Source organism: Oncorhynchus tshawytscha, linkage group LG01, assembly GCF_018296145.1.
Source record: "Oncorhynchus tshawytscha isolate Ot180627B linkage group LG01, Otsh_v2.0, whole genome shotgun sequence".
Classification (NCBI taxonomy): Eukaryota; Metazoa; Chordata; class Actinopteri; order Salmoniformes; family Salmonidae; genus Oncorhynchus; species Oncorhynchus tshawytscha.
The window spans coordinates 29,065,493-29,083,541 of NC_056429.1; the positions used below are offsets into that span (position 1 = coordinate 29,065,493).

The window sequence follows — 18,049 nt, forward strand, 5'->3', positions numbered from 1 at the left end:
ACTGGGGTGAAGGTTCACCTTCAACAGGACAACGACCTTAAGCACACAGCATAGACAGCGCAGGAGTGGCTTCGGGACAAGTCTCTGAATGTCCTTGAGTGGCCCCATCTAGAGCCCGGACTTGAAACCGATCAAACATCTCTGGAGAGACCTGAAAATAGCTGTGCAGCGACGCTCCCTATCCCACCTGCCAGAGCTTGAGAGGATCTGCAGAGAATGAGAGAAACTCCACAAAAATAGATGTGCCAAGCTTGTAGTGTCATACCCAAGAAGACTCTAGACAGTAATCGCTGCCAAAGGGGCTTTAACAAAGTACTGAGTAAAGGGTCTGAATACTTATGGAAATACGTTTCCGTTTTTTATTTGTAATAAATTTGCACAAAAACGTTTTTGCTTTGTCATTATGGGGTAGTGTTTGTAGACTGAGGTTTGGGGAAACATTTTAATTCATTTTAGAAAAAGGCAGCAACATAAAATGTGGAAAAAGTCAATGGGTCTGAATACTTTCCCACTGTATGTATACGGGTCATATACCACAAACCAGAGGTGCCTTATTGCTATTATAAACTGATTACCAAAGTAATTTGAGGTGTTAAAAAAGACCATGGCTTTTAGCCAATCAGCATTCAGGGCTCAAACCACCCAGTTTATAATGAACTTTATAAACTGGGTTGTTCTAGTCCTGAATGCTGATTGGCTGATAGCTGTGGTATATCAGACCGTATACAACGGGTATTTTTACTGCTCTAATTATGTTGGTAACCAGTTTATAATAGCAATAAGGCACCTCGGAGGTCTGTTGGATATGGCTAATATACTACGGCTAAGAGCTGAATACAGGCACGCCGCGTTGCATCGTGATAAACAGCCCTTAGCCGTGGTATATTGGCAATTTACCACACCTCCCTGCCTCATTGCTTAATTATATGAAATACTACCATTGTTTGAATCCTCTAACACATACAGAAACACTTTTTTAAACCCAAGTTAATTTTATTGTTCTACTTTTGAAATTGTACATAACCAATACGACTTCTCATGCAGATTGTTCGAACAGGCCATGTCTCCTGACAATGGATGTGCTATGTATAGCAATCACAGTGGGTTTCACAGAGTAGGACTACTTTTCAAATTGGCTCCATTTGGTCATTCTATATCTCAGATTGTTTTGTAACCCTCTGCCCTAGGAGTGCTTATGTGAATGTGGGTGAATTTCACAGTCTTTACCATTGATTCAGTGAAGATCAGTGACAAAGGGAAAATACTTAAGTAAATATTAAATCAGAACAATCAAATGTTTCCAGCCACAAAGGAAAAAGATAAGGAGCATTGTGAATTACATTAAGGGTATTACCTGCAGCCAGAAACCACAATAACTTTATTCCTGAAATGCCTGTACCCATCTGACACAATTCTACCAGTGAACTGACCATCAGGGTGACCTATATATTTTTTAATAGCCCACTATCTTTAACTTACAATCAACAAAATAAAACCTAGACAATCAGGCTCCCATTGATTTTGTTATGTTAGAGCATAAGAACACAATTAGCCATGTCAAAATGCTTAGAATTGCAGGAAATTATCGTAACTGCAAAATGTTGTTTCAGCTCCATCCCAAAATGTATAGAATTGCAAGATATTACCTTTAAACCTTCCTGACAAAAATGTTTCACTCATTCTTTGGCCAGTGTATGTTTTTACACCGCTCAATGGTGGGTCGCGCCTCAAGACACCTGGGTCTCAAAGCAACACAAAAAAAAGGTGTTGGAACCCCTGATCTAATTTACATGGGTTGCCACTTGCCAGCATAAGAACCAGTCTTCACCATGAGCGGGCACACTACATGATGGAACTCTTCAATAGCGTTATCAAACATTTGTTTTATTAATATACATAAATTGTTAAGAAGACCACAACCAATTTACCACTTTAAACTTTGTTGAATGTGTGTGAGTGTGTGGTCTCTGGTAGTGAAATGTGCAGCACCCTCAGATTCTTAACCGCCACTGACAAACCCCATTACGCTGCAACAGCATCTTCCACAGCGTGAATCACCACTATTTACAACAAAAATGAATATTTTCAAATGTCAGCTGTGTGTAATAAATAATTTAGTGGGTGCTTATTTTCCTATGAAGGGACCTCACATCACAACAGTGAATAATCTGATGTTTCTGACTACTCTATTTTCAATAAACCAAGTAAGACTACAGTAATCGCAAATTGGTGATCTAAAAAAAGCAAGTAGGAGCAGAGGAGGTGGAACTAGTCAGAAACGACAGGATACCGGTTGTACAGAAACAAGTACTAGGTGCTCACGTATACCAAGTGTAAAACAAATCACCTTCTCAAAACCACAAAAATTAGGAACCAGAATATACATTTGCAGATACTTCATCCAACACCCATATATTTTATTTTCTAAATGAGTGTTTCCAAGAAATACAGATATTCCTGACATTGCCAGTTCTCTACTTTTTACTTAACATTTCATGTAGAAACTATCTGAAGTGACAAAATACAACAAATGGCATGTTCCCAGGTGATTAAAGTGCAGATGGGGGGGGGGTTTCATAGAAAGTAAGGTTAGGTCAAAGGTCACTCTCCAGAGCGGCAGCAGGCTCTGAAGCCACACTGCAGGTTCTGGCAGCCGCTGGCCGTATCAGCATGGGGACCTGCAGAGGGAGGCCACAGTCAGAACAGTCAATCACTCACTCATAGTACTGCTGTGCCCATTCGTTTTACCTTGCCGGTGCACCAGCTGGGCGGAGTTTGCACTTCAGGGACAATGGAATGGTCTCAAATTCCAGTGGCCTGGTCAAGTTAAAAACCAATGCACCTATTAACAGAAAATGTAACTCCTCCCAAGTATGGCTACTGCCCACTCTTCCGACTGGTTAGAAACGATCTCAAAAGGTACTGTTTACACAATGGAGTTAAACATTAAGTTATGACACTCAACAGTAAATGTATTTCATCGACTAGCTACCTAAAGAAGGCCCACTTACCTTGCACCTCACAAGATCAGCAGGACTGTTACATAAGGAACTTACACTGGGAAATGTGCTGGACAGCCAGGTGAGGTTAGGTATGATTGTTATAACAGAGGGTTATCGAATCACATTCATTATTAGTCTTGCCGGATAAGCCCCATAGATAGATTCTTTAATCCTGCGACCAAATTCACATAGAAATGAGAGTTATATACACTACCGTTCAAAAGTTTGGGGTCACTTAGAAATGTCCTCGTTTTGGAAAGAAAATCACATTTTTTGTCCATTAAAATCAAATTGTATTTCTGATCAGTGTAGACATGGTTAATGTTGTAATGCCACGTTGTGTTAGCTAATCTAAGTATCATTTTAAAAAGGATAATTGATCATTAGAAAACCCTTTTGTAATTATATTAGCACAGCTGAAAACTGAAGAAGCAATAAAACTGGCCTTCTTTAGACTAGTTGAGTATCAGCATTTATGGGTTTGATAACAGGCTCAAAATGGCCAGAAACCTAATAACTTTCTTCTGAAACTTGTCAGTCTATTCTTGTTCTGAGAAATGAAGGCTATTCCATGTGAGATATTGCCAAGAAACTGTAGATCTCATACAAATCTGTACTACTCCCTTCACAGAACAGCGCAAACGGGCTTTAACCAGAATAGAAAGAGTGGGAGGCCCCGGTGCACAACTGAGCAAGAGGACGAGTACATTAGTGTGTCTAGTTTGAGATGCCTCACAAGTCCTCAACTGGCAGCTTCATTAAATAGTAACCGCAAAACACTAGTCTCAACATCAACAGTGAAGAGGCAACTCCGGGATGCTGGCCTTCTAGACAGAGTTTCACTGTCCAGTGTATTATTTTGCCCATCTTAATCTTTTCTTTTTATTGTCCAGTCTGAGATATGGCTTTTTAATCAACTCCACCTAGAAGGCCAGCATCCCGGAGTCACCCCGGATTTTTGACCATTCTTCAAGGCAAAACTGCTCCAGCTCCTTCAAGTTGGATGGGTTCCATTGATGTACAGCAATCTTTAAGTCATACCACAGATTCTCAATTGGAATGAGGTCTGGGCTTTGACTAGGCCCACCACTCAAATGTTGCTTTAGCAGTATGATTAGGGTCATTGTCCTGCTGGAATGTGAACCTCCGTCCCAGTCTCAAATCTCTGGAAGACTGAAACAGGTTTCCCTCAAGAGTTTCCCTGTATTTAGCGGCATCCATCATTCCTTCAATTCTGACCAGTTTCCCAGTCCCTGCCAATGAAAAACATCCCCACAGCATGATACTGCCACCACCATGGTGTTCTCTGGGTGATGAGAGGTGTTGGGTTTGCGCTAGACATAGCGTTTCCCACAAGCCTTTTGGCGAACACCAAACATGTTCGCTTATTTTTTTCTTTAAGCAATGGTTTTTTTCTGGCCACTCTTTCATAAAGCCCAGCTCTGTGGAGTGTATGGCTTAAAATGGTCCTATGGACAGATACTCCAATCTCCGCTGTGGAACTTTGCAGCTCCTTCAGGGTTATCTTTGATTAATGCCCTCCTTGCCTGGTCCGTGAGTTTTGGTGGGCAGCCCTCTCTTGGCAGGTTTGTCGTAGTGCCATATCCATTTTTTAATAATGGATTTAAATGGTGCTCCGTGGGATGTTCAAAGTTTCTGATGTTTCTTTTAACCTAACCCTGATCTGTACTTCTCCACAACTTTGTCCCTGAACTGTTTGGAAAGGTCCTTGGTCTTCATGATGACAGTTGCTTGATGGTACCCCTTGCTTAGTGGTGTTGCAGACTCTGGGCCTTTCAGAACAGGTGTATACATACTGGTACACCAGCTTCAAAACAGCTGAAATTACAATATTTTCTGTTATGTAAAATATATTTCACAGCGGTTTAGATGGTAAAATGATTCTCTACACTATACATTGTTTGTTTTGTCACAAACTGAAATTAGACAAACTATTAGAATCTGAGCAACCAGGAAATGGCAGAGTGATTTCTGCATATTGCACCTTTAATACAATCCACAGCCAAAATTAAATGACCTGACATTACATGGTACAAAGAGGCGCAGGATAACAGAGGCAGCAAGCCAACTGCATCACCATCATGTAGCATCACCTGGCATCAAACCATCTAACGCCTTGTTTCCCAAACTGTGGGTCGGGACCCACTTGTGGGTCGCAGCAGGGGTCCAGGTGGGTTGTGGAATTTCATTTTTTGTGCATAGCATTTTTATAGATTTGTTTAAATACAATTTCTTGAGGAAAAACATTTTCAGCGTAATTTCCAATAATCTTTCAGAACTTACAATCAATTTCTTAAAATGTTGGATCGTTGTCCCTATACGGGGACAGTTGTTGCTAATGTGGATAGAATGACATAAGTAACAGCAAACTTTCCAGGAGATAGACATGTCTTATATGGGCAGAAAGCTTAAATTCCTGTTAATCTAACTGAACTGTCTAATATTCAGTAATCTTGCTCTGATTTGTCATCCTGAGGTGTTAAATTCTCCTACATTAATTTCACATTTCCACAAACTTCAGTGTTTCCTTTCAAATGGTATCAGGAATATGCATATCCTTGCTTCAGGTCCTGAGCTACAGTCAGATGTCATGTTAGAGAGATATTGAAGAAAAACTCTACATAATCGTCAATAAGAAGACCACAGTGGAAGTACATTATTAAACGTTGTTGTGTCATTCCCAATAATTTTAAATGCATTGTGTCCACATGTGGTCATTTTGTGTTTGTATTGTAAAATTAATTTAATTTAAAAAATGTATCAACTTGTGCATCACTCATATCCTTGTATGAATACGTTGCCTGATAAGAGGGTGTTTACCCACAGTTTTCCCTAACGTTGTGCGTTTTGTGTGTGTGCGTTACCGTTGATGTTGTCGCAGTAGTAGAAGTGTTCATCATTGAGGGCAGGACAGGCTGACACCAGCTCCTGTAGCCCAACCTCTGTGATGAGGAGACATCCAGACAGGTTCAGATGCTCCAGGAAAGGAAGACCTCCACGCTGAGAGAGCGCCCTGAAACACACACACACACACACACACACACTTAGAGTATATAATACACAATCATTTGTACCTACTCACAGTCAATATCAATAACACAAAAAAAGATTTACACAATTTATCCACAGGTATAATACATGCATGTTTGTCGTTTCTTTGAAGAACAGCATCCCAAGCAGTTTTACCTCAAACCCAGGTCTGTAACCCGATAACATCCAGAAAGGCTGAGGAATCTCAGCGAGCGTCGAGCGTCTGACTGATCAGTTCTGTTGTAAAGCTCCAGGCACCGCTGGCCCCCAGAGGAGCATTTAGTCCAAAACTCTGCCCCTGCACTGCCCCTGGTGGTGTAAGACAAACACTGCAGCCCTCCACAAGCCCTCAGGGCCATCTCACCAGTGCAGCAGGTTGAATGGCCACAGCAGGCCTCCCCAAGCCCATACTGCTGCTGCCAGTAGGAGGTGCTATAGCTTGTCCTGAGGCCCCGCCTCCTACTCCTCCTGCAGCAACACAAACCTCCTGGCTTCGTCGCCACAAAGCCTCGCCCCTCAGTGGTAGACACTCCCCCGCGGCGGTTCCACTCTGCTGCATCCTCGATGTCGGCCAACTCCGAAGGGTCCAGGACCCAGACCCTGGAGGGGCTGCTGCGCTGTGTCCCCGTACGCTGCTTGAAGATCAGGGCCTGCCTGCTGCCCCCCATCAAATGGAGGATCCGCTCGTCCAGCAGACTAATGGGAGGCGGGCTCTTCAGAAGCTTGGCTTGCCGGTCAGATCGTTTCTGAGAAATGGACAGCTTCTTCAGGGTGTGGTCAGTGATCTTCTCACAGCCGGATAGGTCCAGGTGCTCAAGAGATGGACATGCCCCCAGAGATGACCAACTGACAGAAAATAAGTGAAAAGAAATCAAAACAATTAGGGGACAAGAGAGACAAGTTCAATAGTTAATCATACCCTGTAGTCTTCAGCATAATTGGTCTGGCTATGAATGGCATACCTGTCAAAGGCGGAGTCTGTGACATCAGTCTGAGTGAGGTCCAGGTGAGTGAGATTAGGACAGAGACTAAGGATCTGACGCACCTGTGGCAGCAGGACACACATACAGCACCAGTTAAAGTTTGGACACACCTACTTATTCAAGAGTTTGTTTATTTTTTACTAATTTCTACATTGTAGAATAATAGTGAAGACATCAAAACTATGAAATGACACATATGGAATCATGTAGTAAACAAAAACAGTTATACAAATCAAAACAAAACATATTTGAGATTCTTCAAAGTAGCCACCCTTTGCCTTGACAGCTTTGCACACTCTTGGCATTCTCTCAACCAGCTTCATGAGGTAGTCACCTGGAATGCTTTTACAACTGTCTTGAAGGAGTACCCACATATGCAAAGAACTTGTTGGCTGCTTTTCCTTCACTCTGCGGTCCAACTCATCCCAAACCATCTCAATTGGGTTGAGGTCAGAAGATTGTGGAGGCCAGGTCAAATGATAAATAAAGGTTCCATTTTTTTTATTTTTAACTAGGTAAGTCAGATAAGAATAAATGAATATTTACAATGACAGCTTACCGGGGAACAGTGGGTTAACTGCCTTGTTCAGGGGCAGAACGACAGATTTCTTACCTTGTCAGTTCAGGGAATCGATCCAGCAACCTTTTGGTTAATGGCCCAACGTTCTAACCACTAGGCTACCTGCCTCCCCACCATGAATCTGATGAAGCACTCAATCACTCTCCTTCTTGGTCAAATAGCCCTTATACAGCCTGGAAGTGTGTTTAAGGTAATTGTCCTGTTGAAAAACAAATGATGCTCCCACTAAGCACAAACCAGACGGGATGGCATATCGCTGCAGAATACTGTGGTAGCCATGCTGGTTAAGTGTGCATTGAATTCTAAATAAATCACAGACAGTGTCAACAGCAAAGCACCCTCACACCACCTCCTCCATGCTTCATGGTGGGAACCACACATACGGAGATCATCCGTTCACCTACTCTGCATCTCACAAAGACAACGGTTGGAACCAAAAATCTCACATTTGGACTCATCAGACCAAAGGACAGATTTCCACCGGTCTAATGTCCATTGCTCGTGGTTCTTGGCCCAAGCAAGCCTCTTCTTATTATTGGTGTCCTTTAGTAGTGGTTTCTTTGTAGTAATTTGACACAGTTTTCTCTGAACAGTTGATGTTGAGATGTGTCTGTTACCTTAACTCTCCGAAACATTTATTTGGGCTGCAATCTGAGGTGCAGTGAATTGCCGATTTTTGAGGTGGTATCTGTAATGAATTTATCCTCTGCAGCAGAGGTAACTCTGAGTCTTCCTTTTCTGTGGTGGTCCTCATGAGAGCCAGTTTCATAATGCTTGATGGTTTTTGCTACTGCACTTGAAGGATTGACTGACCATGTCTTAAAGTAATGGACTGTCATTTCTCTTTGCTTATTTAAACTGTTCTTGACATTATATGAACCCGGTCTTTTACCAAATAGGGCTATCTTCTGCATACCACGCCTACCTTGTCACAACAACTGATTTGGTCAAATGCATTATGAAAGAAATTCCACAAATTAACTTAAGGCAGACTTATTAATTGAAATGCATTCCAGATGAAGCTGGTTGAGAGAATTCCAAGAATCAAGGCAAATTGCAAATATAAAACATTTGTGTAACACTTTTTTGGTTACTACGTGATTCCATGTGTGTTATTTCATCGTTTTGATGTCTTCACTATTATTCTACAATGTAGAAAATAGTCAAAAAATAAAGAAAAATCCTGGAATGAGTAGGTGTCCAAATGTTTGACTGGTACTGTATACATATACAGATCAGTAACCTACACTCTGCCATGTAGAGGCTAGTCGGTCTGAAACATCCTTCATTCACACGCCAGCTTCTCTCATTACTTAGAGAATAGGAAGCTTTGTATTAGTAGCACTGCTTCATTGGTGTTCTAGGCATATGATCATGAATATTCATACCATCTTACTGGAGACCGTAGAGCTGTAGGCCAGAACGATGGACCTGACAGAGGAACCCACAGCTGGCAGAAGGTTCTGGATCATTTCATTCAGTAGCTTCTTCTCCCTCTGAGCTGAGCTTATAGCCAATGAGTCTTCACAAGTCTCATCTAAACAAGGGAGAAAATAGGTACACCAGAGATGAGGTAATAGGACAAGACATCCAGAAAATCACCCTAACAGTTCATCCAAATCTGTAAACACTGTCACTTCAATCAAGCTATGCATTTTCCCTGGATCAATCCTTTAGATGTACTCCTGACAAACACATTAGACTGACTGGGGTTGACACCGTTAGGAGTAGAGGTCGACCGATTATGATTTTTCAACGCCGATAGAGATTATTGGACGACCAAAAAAAGCTGATACCGATTAATCACATTTTTTAAAATATATTTGTAATAATGACAATTACAACAATACTGAATGAACACTTAGTTTAACTTATTATAATACATCAATAAAATCAATTTGGCCTCAAATAAATAATGAAACATGTTCAATATGGTTTAAATAATGCAAAAACAAAGTGTTGGAGAAGAAAGTAAAAGTGCAATATGTGCCATGTAAACAAGCTAACTTTTAAGTTCCTTGCTCAGAACATGAGAACATATGAAAGCTGGTGGTTCCTTTAAACATGAGTCTTCAATATTCCCAGGTAAGAAGTTTTAGGTTGAAGTTATTATAGGAATTATAGGACTATTTCTCTCTATACCATTTGTATTTCACATACCTTTGACTATTGGATGTTCTTATAGGCACTATAGTATTTGCCAGTGTAACACTATAGCTTCCGCCCCTCTCCTCGCCCCAACCTGGGCTCGAACCAGGAACACGTCGACAACAGCCACCCTAGAAGCATCGTTACCCATCGCTCCACAAAAGCCACGGCCCTTGCAGAGAAAGGGGAACAACTACTTCAAGGTCTCAGAGTGAGTGATGTCACTGATTGAAACGCTATTAGCGCGCACCCCGCTAACTAGCCATTTCACATCGGTTACACCAGCCTAATCACGGGAGTTGATAGGCTTGAAGTCATAAACAGCTCAATGCTTGAAGCACAGCGAAGAGCTGCTGGCAAACGCACGAAAGTGCTGTTTGAATGAATGCTTAAGAGCCTGCTGCTGCCTACCATCGCTCAGTCACACTGCTCTGTCAAATAACTAATCATGGACTTAATTATAACATAATAACACACAGAAATACGAGCCTCAGGTCATTAATATGGTCCAGAAACTATCATTTCGAAAACAAAACATTTATTCTTTCAGTGAAATACGGAACCATTCCATATTTTATCTAACGGGTGGCATCCCTAAGTCTAAATATTGCTGTTACATTGTACAACCTTCAATGTTATGTCATAATTATGTACAATTCTGGCAAATTAATTGTGGATTTGTTAGGAATAAATTGATTTCACACAGTTCGCAACGAGCCAGGTGGCCCAAACTGCTGCATATAACCTGACTGCTTGCACGGAAAGCAAGAGAAGCGACACAATTTCCATAGTTATAAGAAATTAATGTTAGCAAGCAATATTGACTAAATATGCAAGTTTAAAAATACATACTTGTGTATTGATTTTAAAGAAAGGCATTGATGTTTATGGTTAGGTACACATTGGTGCAACGACAGTGCTTTTTTAGCGAATGCGCTTGTTAAATCATCACCCGTTTGGCGAAGTAGGCTGTGATTCGATGACAAACTAACGGGCACCACATCGATTATATGCAACGCAGGACACGCTAGATAAACTAGTAATATCATCAACCATGTGTAGTTAACTACTGATTATGTTAAGATTGATAGTTTTTTTTTTATAAGATAAGTTTAATGCCAACTAGCAACTTACCTTGGCTTCTTGCTGCCCTCACATAACAGCTAGTCAGCCTGCCATGCAGGCTCCTCGAGGAGTGCAATGTAAGGCAGGTGGTTAGAGCATTGGACTAGTAACCGGAAGGTTGCAAAAACGAATCCCCGAGCTGACAAGGTAAAAATCGTTCTGCCCCTGAACAAGGCAGTTAACCCACCGTTCCTAGGCCGTCTTTGAAAATAAGAATGTGTTCTTAACTGACTTGTCTAGTTAAATAAAGGTGTAAAAAAAGTATCATATATAATGTCATTTATTTATGTTTTTTTTTTATTCTTAAAAAAAATATATATTCTTCTTCTTATTTATTTGTATTAAAATATATATTATTTTTAAATATATATTTTTAAATAAATCGGCCACTCTGTGTCCCAAAATACCGATTGTTATGAAATCGGCCATTCCGATTATTCGGTCGACCTCTAGTTACGAGGCTGAAAGAGCTCACCAGACTCATCCACATCTGCATCCTCATCCCACTCCTGGTAGGCCTTGCCCTCATCCTGCAGACTCTTCACCCACTCCTCATCCGGTTCCTGATTCAGATCAGCTGGGGGGCCACGATAGTGATCCCCTGGGAAACAGACAGATGGCACTGTCTTATTTCTTATCAGTGTCTTATTTCTTTAAGGGGAAAATATTTTATTGCCAGCTTTTACAGTGTTACCTGCTTCACCATCAGTGAGGAAAAAAGTATAAAAGGTCAACACTGATATCTCCGTACCTCTGGCCCAGCGTACAGGGTAGAGGTGCCTCCACAGAGAGCCGGTCTTGGCCAGGTCGGACCAGGCTGAGGACACCTGGCCACAGTGACACAGGTCCTCAGGACCCAGGTAGCGGAAAAGATGCAGCAGGATCTCTGTAGGTAGCTGGGAGATGTGGGTGGAGCACAGCTCTTTCTCTAGTTCTGAGGATTGATAACCATAGTCAGTGTAGTGTACAACACATGCTGAACTCAAGTTCTTAACTGACTTGCCTAGTTAAATAAAGGTCAAATTTAAAAAAATGAAAAGTGCTAATGAAAGGTTACTTAAGTAATGCTTCTCTACAGTTCGGGGTAAAAAGACCTAAGAATAATTGCTAGACCACAGCAACAGAAGTGTGATTCAGCAGTCTGTAGAAATGTTTTTGGTAAGCATTAAAGCCACACCTCGACAAACATTTGTTTCTGGGAAATTTGGCCAACTAATTTCCTAATGTACTGACCACATCCTCCAACATAGCGTAGTAGAGACTACGTTCAAGTTGAGAAGTGTGTTGCTGAAGGAGATATTAGGTAAAGGGATTGCATGTTGATAGATGTCATATGGAGGAGGCTGTGTATGCTGGGGAGAATACAGGTGAATCATAGCCGTCACCAAGATGTAGGTGTGCACTCTAGAGAAGGCAATAAAGGGGTCTGTGACTCACCATCAGTCTTCTCGTGGTCAGCATACTTGAAGGCCTTGTGCAGCTCCTCTGCCTGGCTCCACAGACTGAACCCCTTCAGCACTTCCGCTGCACAGTCCCATCGCTGCTGGCTACAGTGCTGTGCCATCACCTGCTTCTTGAGGTCTTTCAGCTCCTCATAGGTGAAGTACTGCATCAGCATGGGCTGGAACACCTGGAATAGACCCCATTACATAACACATAAAGCAATCAATTATTATGAGCTAGACAGAAAGACCAAGAGTTGAACAGAATATCTTATTTGCTGGTACTGTTATGCTATGGAGGGAAGGTTACTGTTAGGACACATGCATTTTGTCTATCCAGATTACACTTCCACACACTCCATTCCCCCAGGAGGCAGCAGCAACCTTGTCCAGATGCTGAGTCTGGTTGATTTGCACATCATGTGCTGACAATTAGGGTGATCGCCAGTCATTGTCCCAGTTTACAAGCCTTGAGGCTGCTGGATTTGTTTGGCAGCCATGAGGCTTTTCATTTGATTTTGAGTCTAGTTTGGGCATGCCTGTTTGTAGGTTTCTGTTTTGTACTTTATTTTCGTTACTATCTGAACAACTAATACACCGCTTGTGCTCGCCGACCCAAAGGAGTCAAGACAGAGCTGGGCACATACTCTTGTTTCTCACAAATGCACACATTAATTCAGGTTACAGACCATGTAACTAGGCCTAGGACCACTAAAAGTGAGTGCAACAATATCCGTAGGCTAGTTATGCATTTTGTGACAGTACCCATTCATGGACAGAACACTATATAACAAACATGTATTAATAATTGGTAACACTTTATTTGGATAGTCCATCTAGTAACCTTAACCTTTATCTTAAACTTAGCCCTTATTCTAACCCTAACCTTAGCAAGCAGTTGCTTATCAACAGATAATTTTTTGATAGTATGACCATATGTAGAGGATCAACAAATGGACTATCCAAATAAAGTGTGACCTAATCATTTACACAGTGAGTCCTACATCCGAATACCTCAACTTAATTATTACAAATTACATTATTTAATCATACCTCTTCCTCCTCCTTCATGTGGGGTAAGAAGTCCTGTGTGAATGCCTCCAGTCGCTCTTTCAGTTGCCGGGCATAGTTCAGCTGCTCATACTCGCTCTGCAATTATAGCGTAATCATGACATCATACACGACTGACTGTCATTCACTCCATTTAAATAAATGCCATCAATCCTCAGCTTCGGTCAGATCCAACCACACAATCGTAACAGTCAAACACTAAAGAGTGAACAGACCAATAAAATACTCTTAACAAATACTTTCACTTGTAGGATAAGAAAATTATTAACAGGCGAAACTGAAAAATACCATCCGTAACTTTTTTCATCCAATATTCCATTGATGAATCTGCAGAGACTTAACCAAAAATGATTATAATTGCATTTACAAACAATTAAACAAAGTCTTGTTTATCTGAGCTGAAATTAAAACATTTCCTGTCCTGGTTGAAGACCAAGTACAGATTACCAAATTCTGCTCTTACAAAGGAAATTCCACCGTTTAGTAAGAGCAGATTATGATTGGGACAGACTCAGAACAGATGTTAAAATGTACACCATTGCGCCATTCAGGACAGGCCATTTCTTGTTTGTACATGGCTACAACATTTGTCTCCAAAAGCTCCGGAAACAGGTCACAGGAACAATTCTGCCTGGAACCAAAATAGGCCAGCAGTCTCGTTCTCTCAAAACAGCTTGTGGGGTCTATAAACGGATTGTCCCTGTAATGTTCACAGGCCCAGTAAAACGACTAACCAAAATCTAAAACTGGCATTTTGCAGGTCAGGAAAGTCCATATAGGCATTTCTAACATAATGCCAAGAACTGAACAGATTCCCTTTTAAGGAATTGTGGCATAATTATTATTGTTCAATAATGTGTTGTGTTTAAAAACACCGGTTTCACTAAAAAAGGTAACAGGAAACCTAGCTGAGGAACGCTCAACTCCGTTGTCTTATATCGAGGAGATGAGTTTGGATAACTGTTCACGGGATTTGCTAGCAACATATTTAAGCCACCATCAGTCGATTCTTGTAAAAATGTAAATTCTGAAAACACTTACCTGTAGCTATGTTTGTCCAGTACAACTGCAGTCCTTCCGCGGGGTGCTGAAATTCACACTTTTAATTCAACTTTAGCGACTACAACCACCGACTATTTCCTTGTTGCTCGTACTACGTAAGCTGAGATGCAATTGGGTCTGTGCTATCCGGAATCCTTGGGACGTCCCTACCCCATTTAAGTTTTAAATGGTTAAGGTTATGGGTTAAAGTTAGAGTTTAGGGTTGGGACATCCCAAGGATCCCGGATAGTAAGGACCAAATTGCATCTCAGCTTACGTCGTGCAAGCAACGAGGAAAAGGTCGGTGGTTGTATTCGCTAAACGGAAGGACTGTAGCTGTACAGTATAAACAAAGGTACAGGTAAGTGTTTTCAGAATTGACATTTTTACAAGACTCGACTGATGGTGACTCAATAATGTTGCTAGTAAATCCTGCAAAAAGTTATCAAAATTAAACTCTGCCTCGATATAAGAGAACAGTGTTGAGCGTTTCTCAGTTACAGGAAACCAAGACCTTCCTTATCTAACAACATGTTGTTGTTAAAATTACATGTCTAAAGGCTCAATCACTACAGGGATAGGCTATCATTTCAGTGCAGACATGACTCAGTGATACACAACACAAAGCCCAAGGAGCAAGAGGGATCATTTGTGAGTCTTTTCATAAATGTTATGTTGGTGGCAGTACTTTTGCTGATATCATTAGTGGAGTCACCTTAACGCTTTTCAGTCCTTTCTCAAACAGGGACAACATCTCTGAGAGCTTGTTATCGGAGTGCACATTATATACAGTGCAGCTGCGCTGTTGCAACAGGCCGATGATATACTCGTTTTCAATCTGTTCGTGCATCTTGAACTCCTTGAAGGTGGCACACAGTGACTGAAGAAATGAGCGGAAGTCATTGTTGTTGGAGAAGTTGGTCTGTGACAGCTGTGGTATAAAGGAAATAAAGAACATGTCAAAGTTTCTCAGACAGTAATAGCAGACCTGCACACAACCATAGCAACAGAACTGTGGACATGCCTGTATGAGTGGAACTAAGCCTCATTATTAACGTGACCTTAGGTATGTTCCCTCTAATTCTTCCATTTCTCTCGGCGGACCTGAGCCCTAGGACCACGTGTCTCCTGGCTGTCCCCAGTCCGCATGGTCATACTCTGATCCAGTTTCTGCTGTTCTGCCTGCGGCAATGGAACCCTAACATGTTCACTGGATGTGCTAACTTGTACCGGACTTGCTGCTCTCTCCCTCTCCACCGCATTTGCTGTCTCGACCTCTAAATGCTTGGCTATGAAAAGCCAACTGACATTTACTCATTTACTCCTGATTTGCTGACATGTTGCACCCTCTATAACCACTGATTATTATTTGACGTCTTAAAGAACGATCTGGATCTGTACACTTACAACCTCCACACAGCACAGCCAGAAGAGGACTGGTCACCCCTTAGATCCTGGTTCCTCTAGTTTTCTTCCTAGGTTCCTGCATTTCTAGGGAGTTTTTCCCAAGCCAGTGTGCTTCTACATTTGCATTGCTTGCTTGCTTACTCTTTGGGGGTTTAGGCTGGGTTTCTGTATAAGCACTTTGTGAGATCTGGTGGTGTAAAGGGCTTTATAAATACATTTAATTGATTAATGCCCGCAGAACCGTTCATTCCGCTGTTCATTGCTTGGACGGACACAAAGTAGCTTGCTAGCTAAGTCATGCATGAATTGTATTGTGTTTTGCTCATGCCATGTTATGACGTTAGGTAACGGGAAAACAGTATTAACTAGCTAGCCACACTGTAATGATTTAGCTAGCTAACTAAGATATCGTGTTGCATAACAAAAGGGTTAGCAAACTTCAGACTCGTCTTCGGCAGCCACGTAACTAGCTACAACTAAAGTGTTTCTTACCTACTAAATAGCCAAGTTAGCTACACTAGATCCTGTCATTACCTAGCTAGGTCAGCTTGCTAAGAAACTGGTTGAGACCTTTCCCAACTAGCCAGCGACTGACATACTGTAGCTAACTACTATGCCAAAAACACACCCATTTCTCTGACCAGCTAACACGTTGGCTAGCTAAACCACTGCGTTAGCAGCAGACGATAGCTAGCTTTTTGAGCAAATTCTCTATTCATATTCCTCCATACACACCTTCTCGCAGTAAAGTCCTACCAACTGTTTCATTCGCCAATGTGGACCAGTAAAAACATCCACCTCGTCGGGAAAAGGTGCCATCTTCACTCCATAAAAACTAGTCAGCACTGACGTTGCACGCTAGCTAACTGGTTAGCTTAGCATTGGTGAAGTCAGAATGGGCATGCGCACTCCACTGTCATGTGACATATTCGGTGGAATTAGGAATTAGAATACTACACTGAACAAAAATCTAAACGCAACATGTAAAGGTGTTTGTTCCATGTTTCATGAGCTGAAATAAAAGATCCCAGAAATGTTCCATATGCACATAAATCTTATGTCAAATGTTGTGCACATTTGTCAGTGAGCATTTCTCCTTTGCCAAAATAATCCATCCACTTGACATGTGTGGCATTTCAAGAAATGTATTACACAGCATGATCATTGCACAGGTGCACAATGTGCTGTAGACAGGAAAAGGCCACTCTAAAATGTGCAGTTTTCACACAACCAAATGCCACAGATGTCTCAAGTTTTGAGAGAGCATGCAATTGGCATGCTGACTGCAGGAATGTTAACCAGAGCTGTTGCAAGATAACAGAATGTTAATTTCTCTACTATAAGCCGCCTCCAATGTTGTTTTAGAGAATTTCACAGTACATCTAACAGGCCTCACAACCACAGACCATGTGTAATCACGCCAGACCAAGACTTCCACATCTGGCTTCTTCACCTGCGGGATAATCTGAGACAAATCACCCTGACAGCAAATGAAACTGAATTTGCACAACCAAAGAAGTTCTGTACCCACTGTCAGAAACCATCTAAGGAAAGCTCATCTGCATGCTCATCGCTCTTACCAGGGTCTTGACCAACTTCAGTGGGCAAATGCTCACCTTCAATGGCACGTTGGAGAAGTGTGCTCTTCATTGATGAATCCCGATTTCAACTGTACTGGACAGATGGCAGATATCGTGTATGGCATCTTGTGGGCGAGTGGTTTGCTGATGCCAACGTTGTAAACAGAGTGCCCCATGGTGGCGATGGGGTTATGGTATGTGCAGGCACAAGCTATTGACAACAAACACAATTGCATTTTATCGATTGCAATTTGAATGCACAGAGCTACTGTGACGAGATCCTGAGGCCCATTGTCATGCCATTCATCCGCCACCATCACCTAATCTTTCATGATAGTCCATGATAATACACAGCCCCATGTCGTAAGGATCTGTACACAATTCCTGAAAGCTGAAAATGTCCCAGTTCTTCCATGGTCTGCACACTCACCCAAGGTAAAAATCTGTTGTTCTGCCCCAGAACAAGGCAGTTAACCTGCTGTTCCTAGGCCTTCACTGTAAAAAAGAAATAGTTCTTAACTGACTTGCCTAGTTAAATTAAGGTTAAAATAAAACATGTAGTTTCTAATGTTGTCCTCCCCAACTATTTGTGCAGGTGAGGTGATGGGCATTTTCATTT

General features: G+C 41.7%; 1 protein-coding gene across 5 annotated transcripts; it reads right to left on the reverse strand.

The window, feature by feature from the left end:
- Positions 1–2,381: 2,381 nt before the first annotated feature.
- Positions 2,382–16,748, reverse strand: LOC112248977 (F-box/LRR-repeat protein 5). 5 transcript variants are annotated; one of them, XM_042320132.1, is made up of 12 exons: positions 16,586–16,748; positions 15,159–15,374; positions 13,385–13,480; positions 12,327–12,519; positions 11,641–11,823; positions 11,365–11,490; positions 9,005–9,153; positions 7,016–7,098; positions 6,210–6,899; positions 5,888–6,036; positions 2,749–2,817; positions 2,382–2,678 (listed from the first exon to the last, which is right to left on the reverse strand). In XM_042320132.1, exons 1-11 carry the CDS (start codon positions 16,667–16,669, stop codon positions 2,783–2,785), a joined length of 2,004 nt encoding a protein of 667 aa, XP_042176066.1. In that variant the 5' UTR covers positions 16,670–16,748; the 3' UTR covers positions 2,382–2,678; positions 2,749–2,782. The 5 variants fall into 5 exon arrangements, with proteins under 5 accessions (XP_042176066.1, XP_024274245.1, XP_042176062.1 ...); XM_024418477.2 differs by lacking the exon at positions 2,749–2,817; XM_042320128.1 differs by having other exon boundaries at positions 2,382–2,817.
- Positions 16,749–18,049: the final 1,301 nt, after the last annotated feature.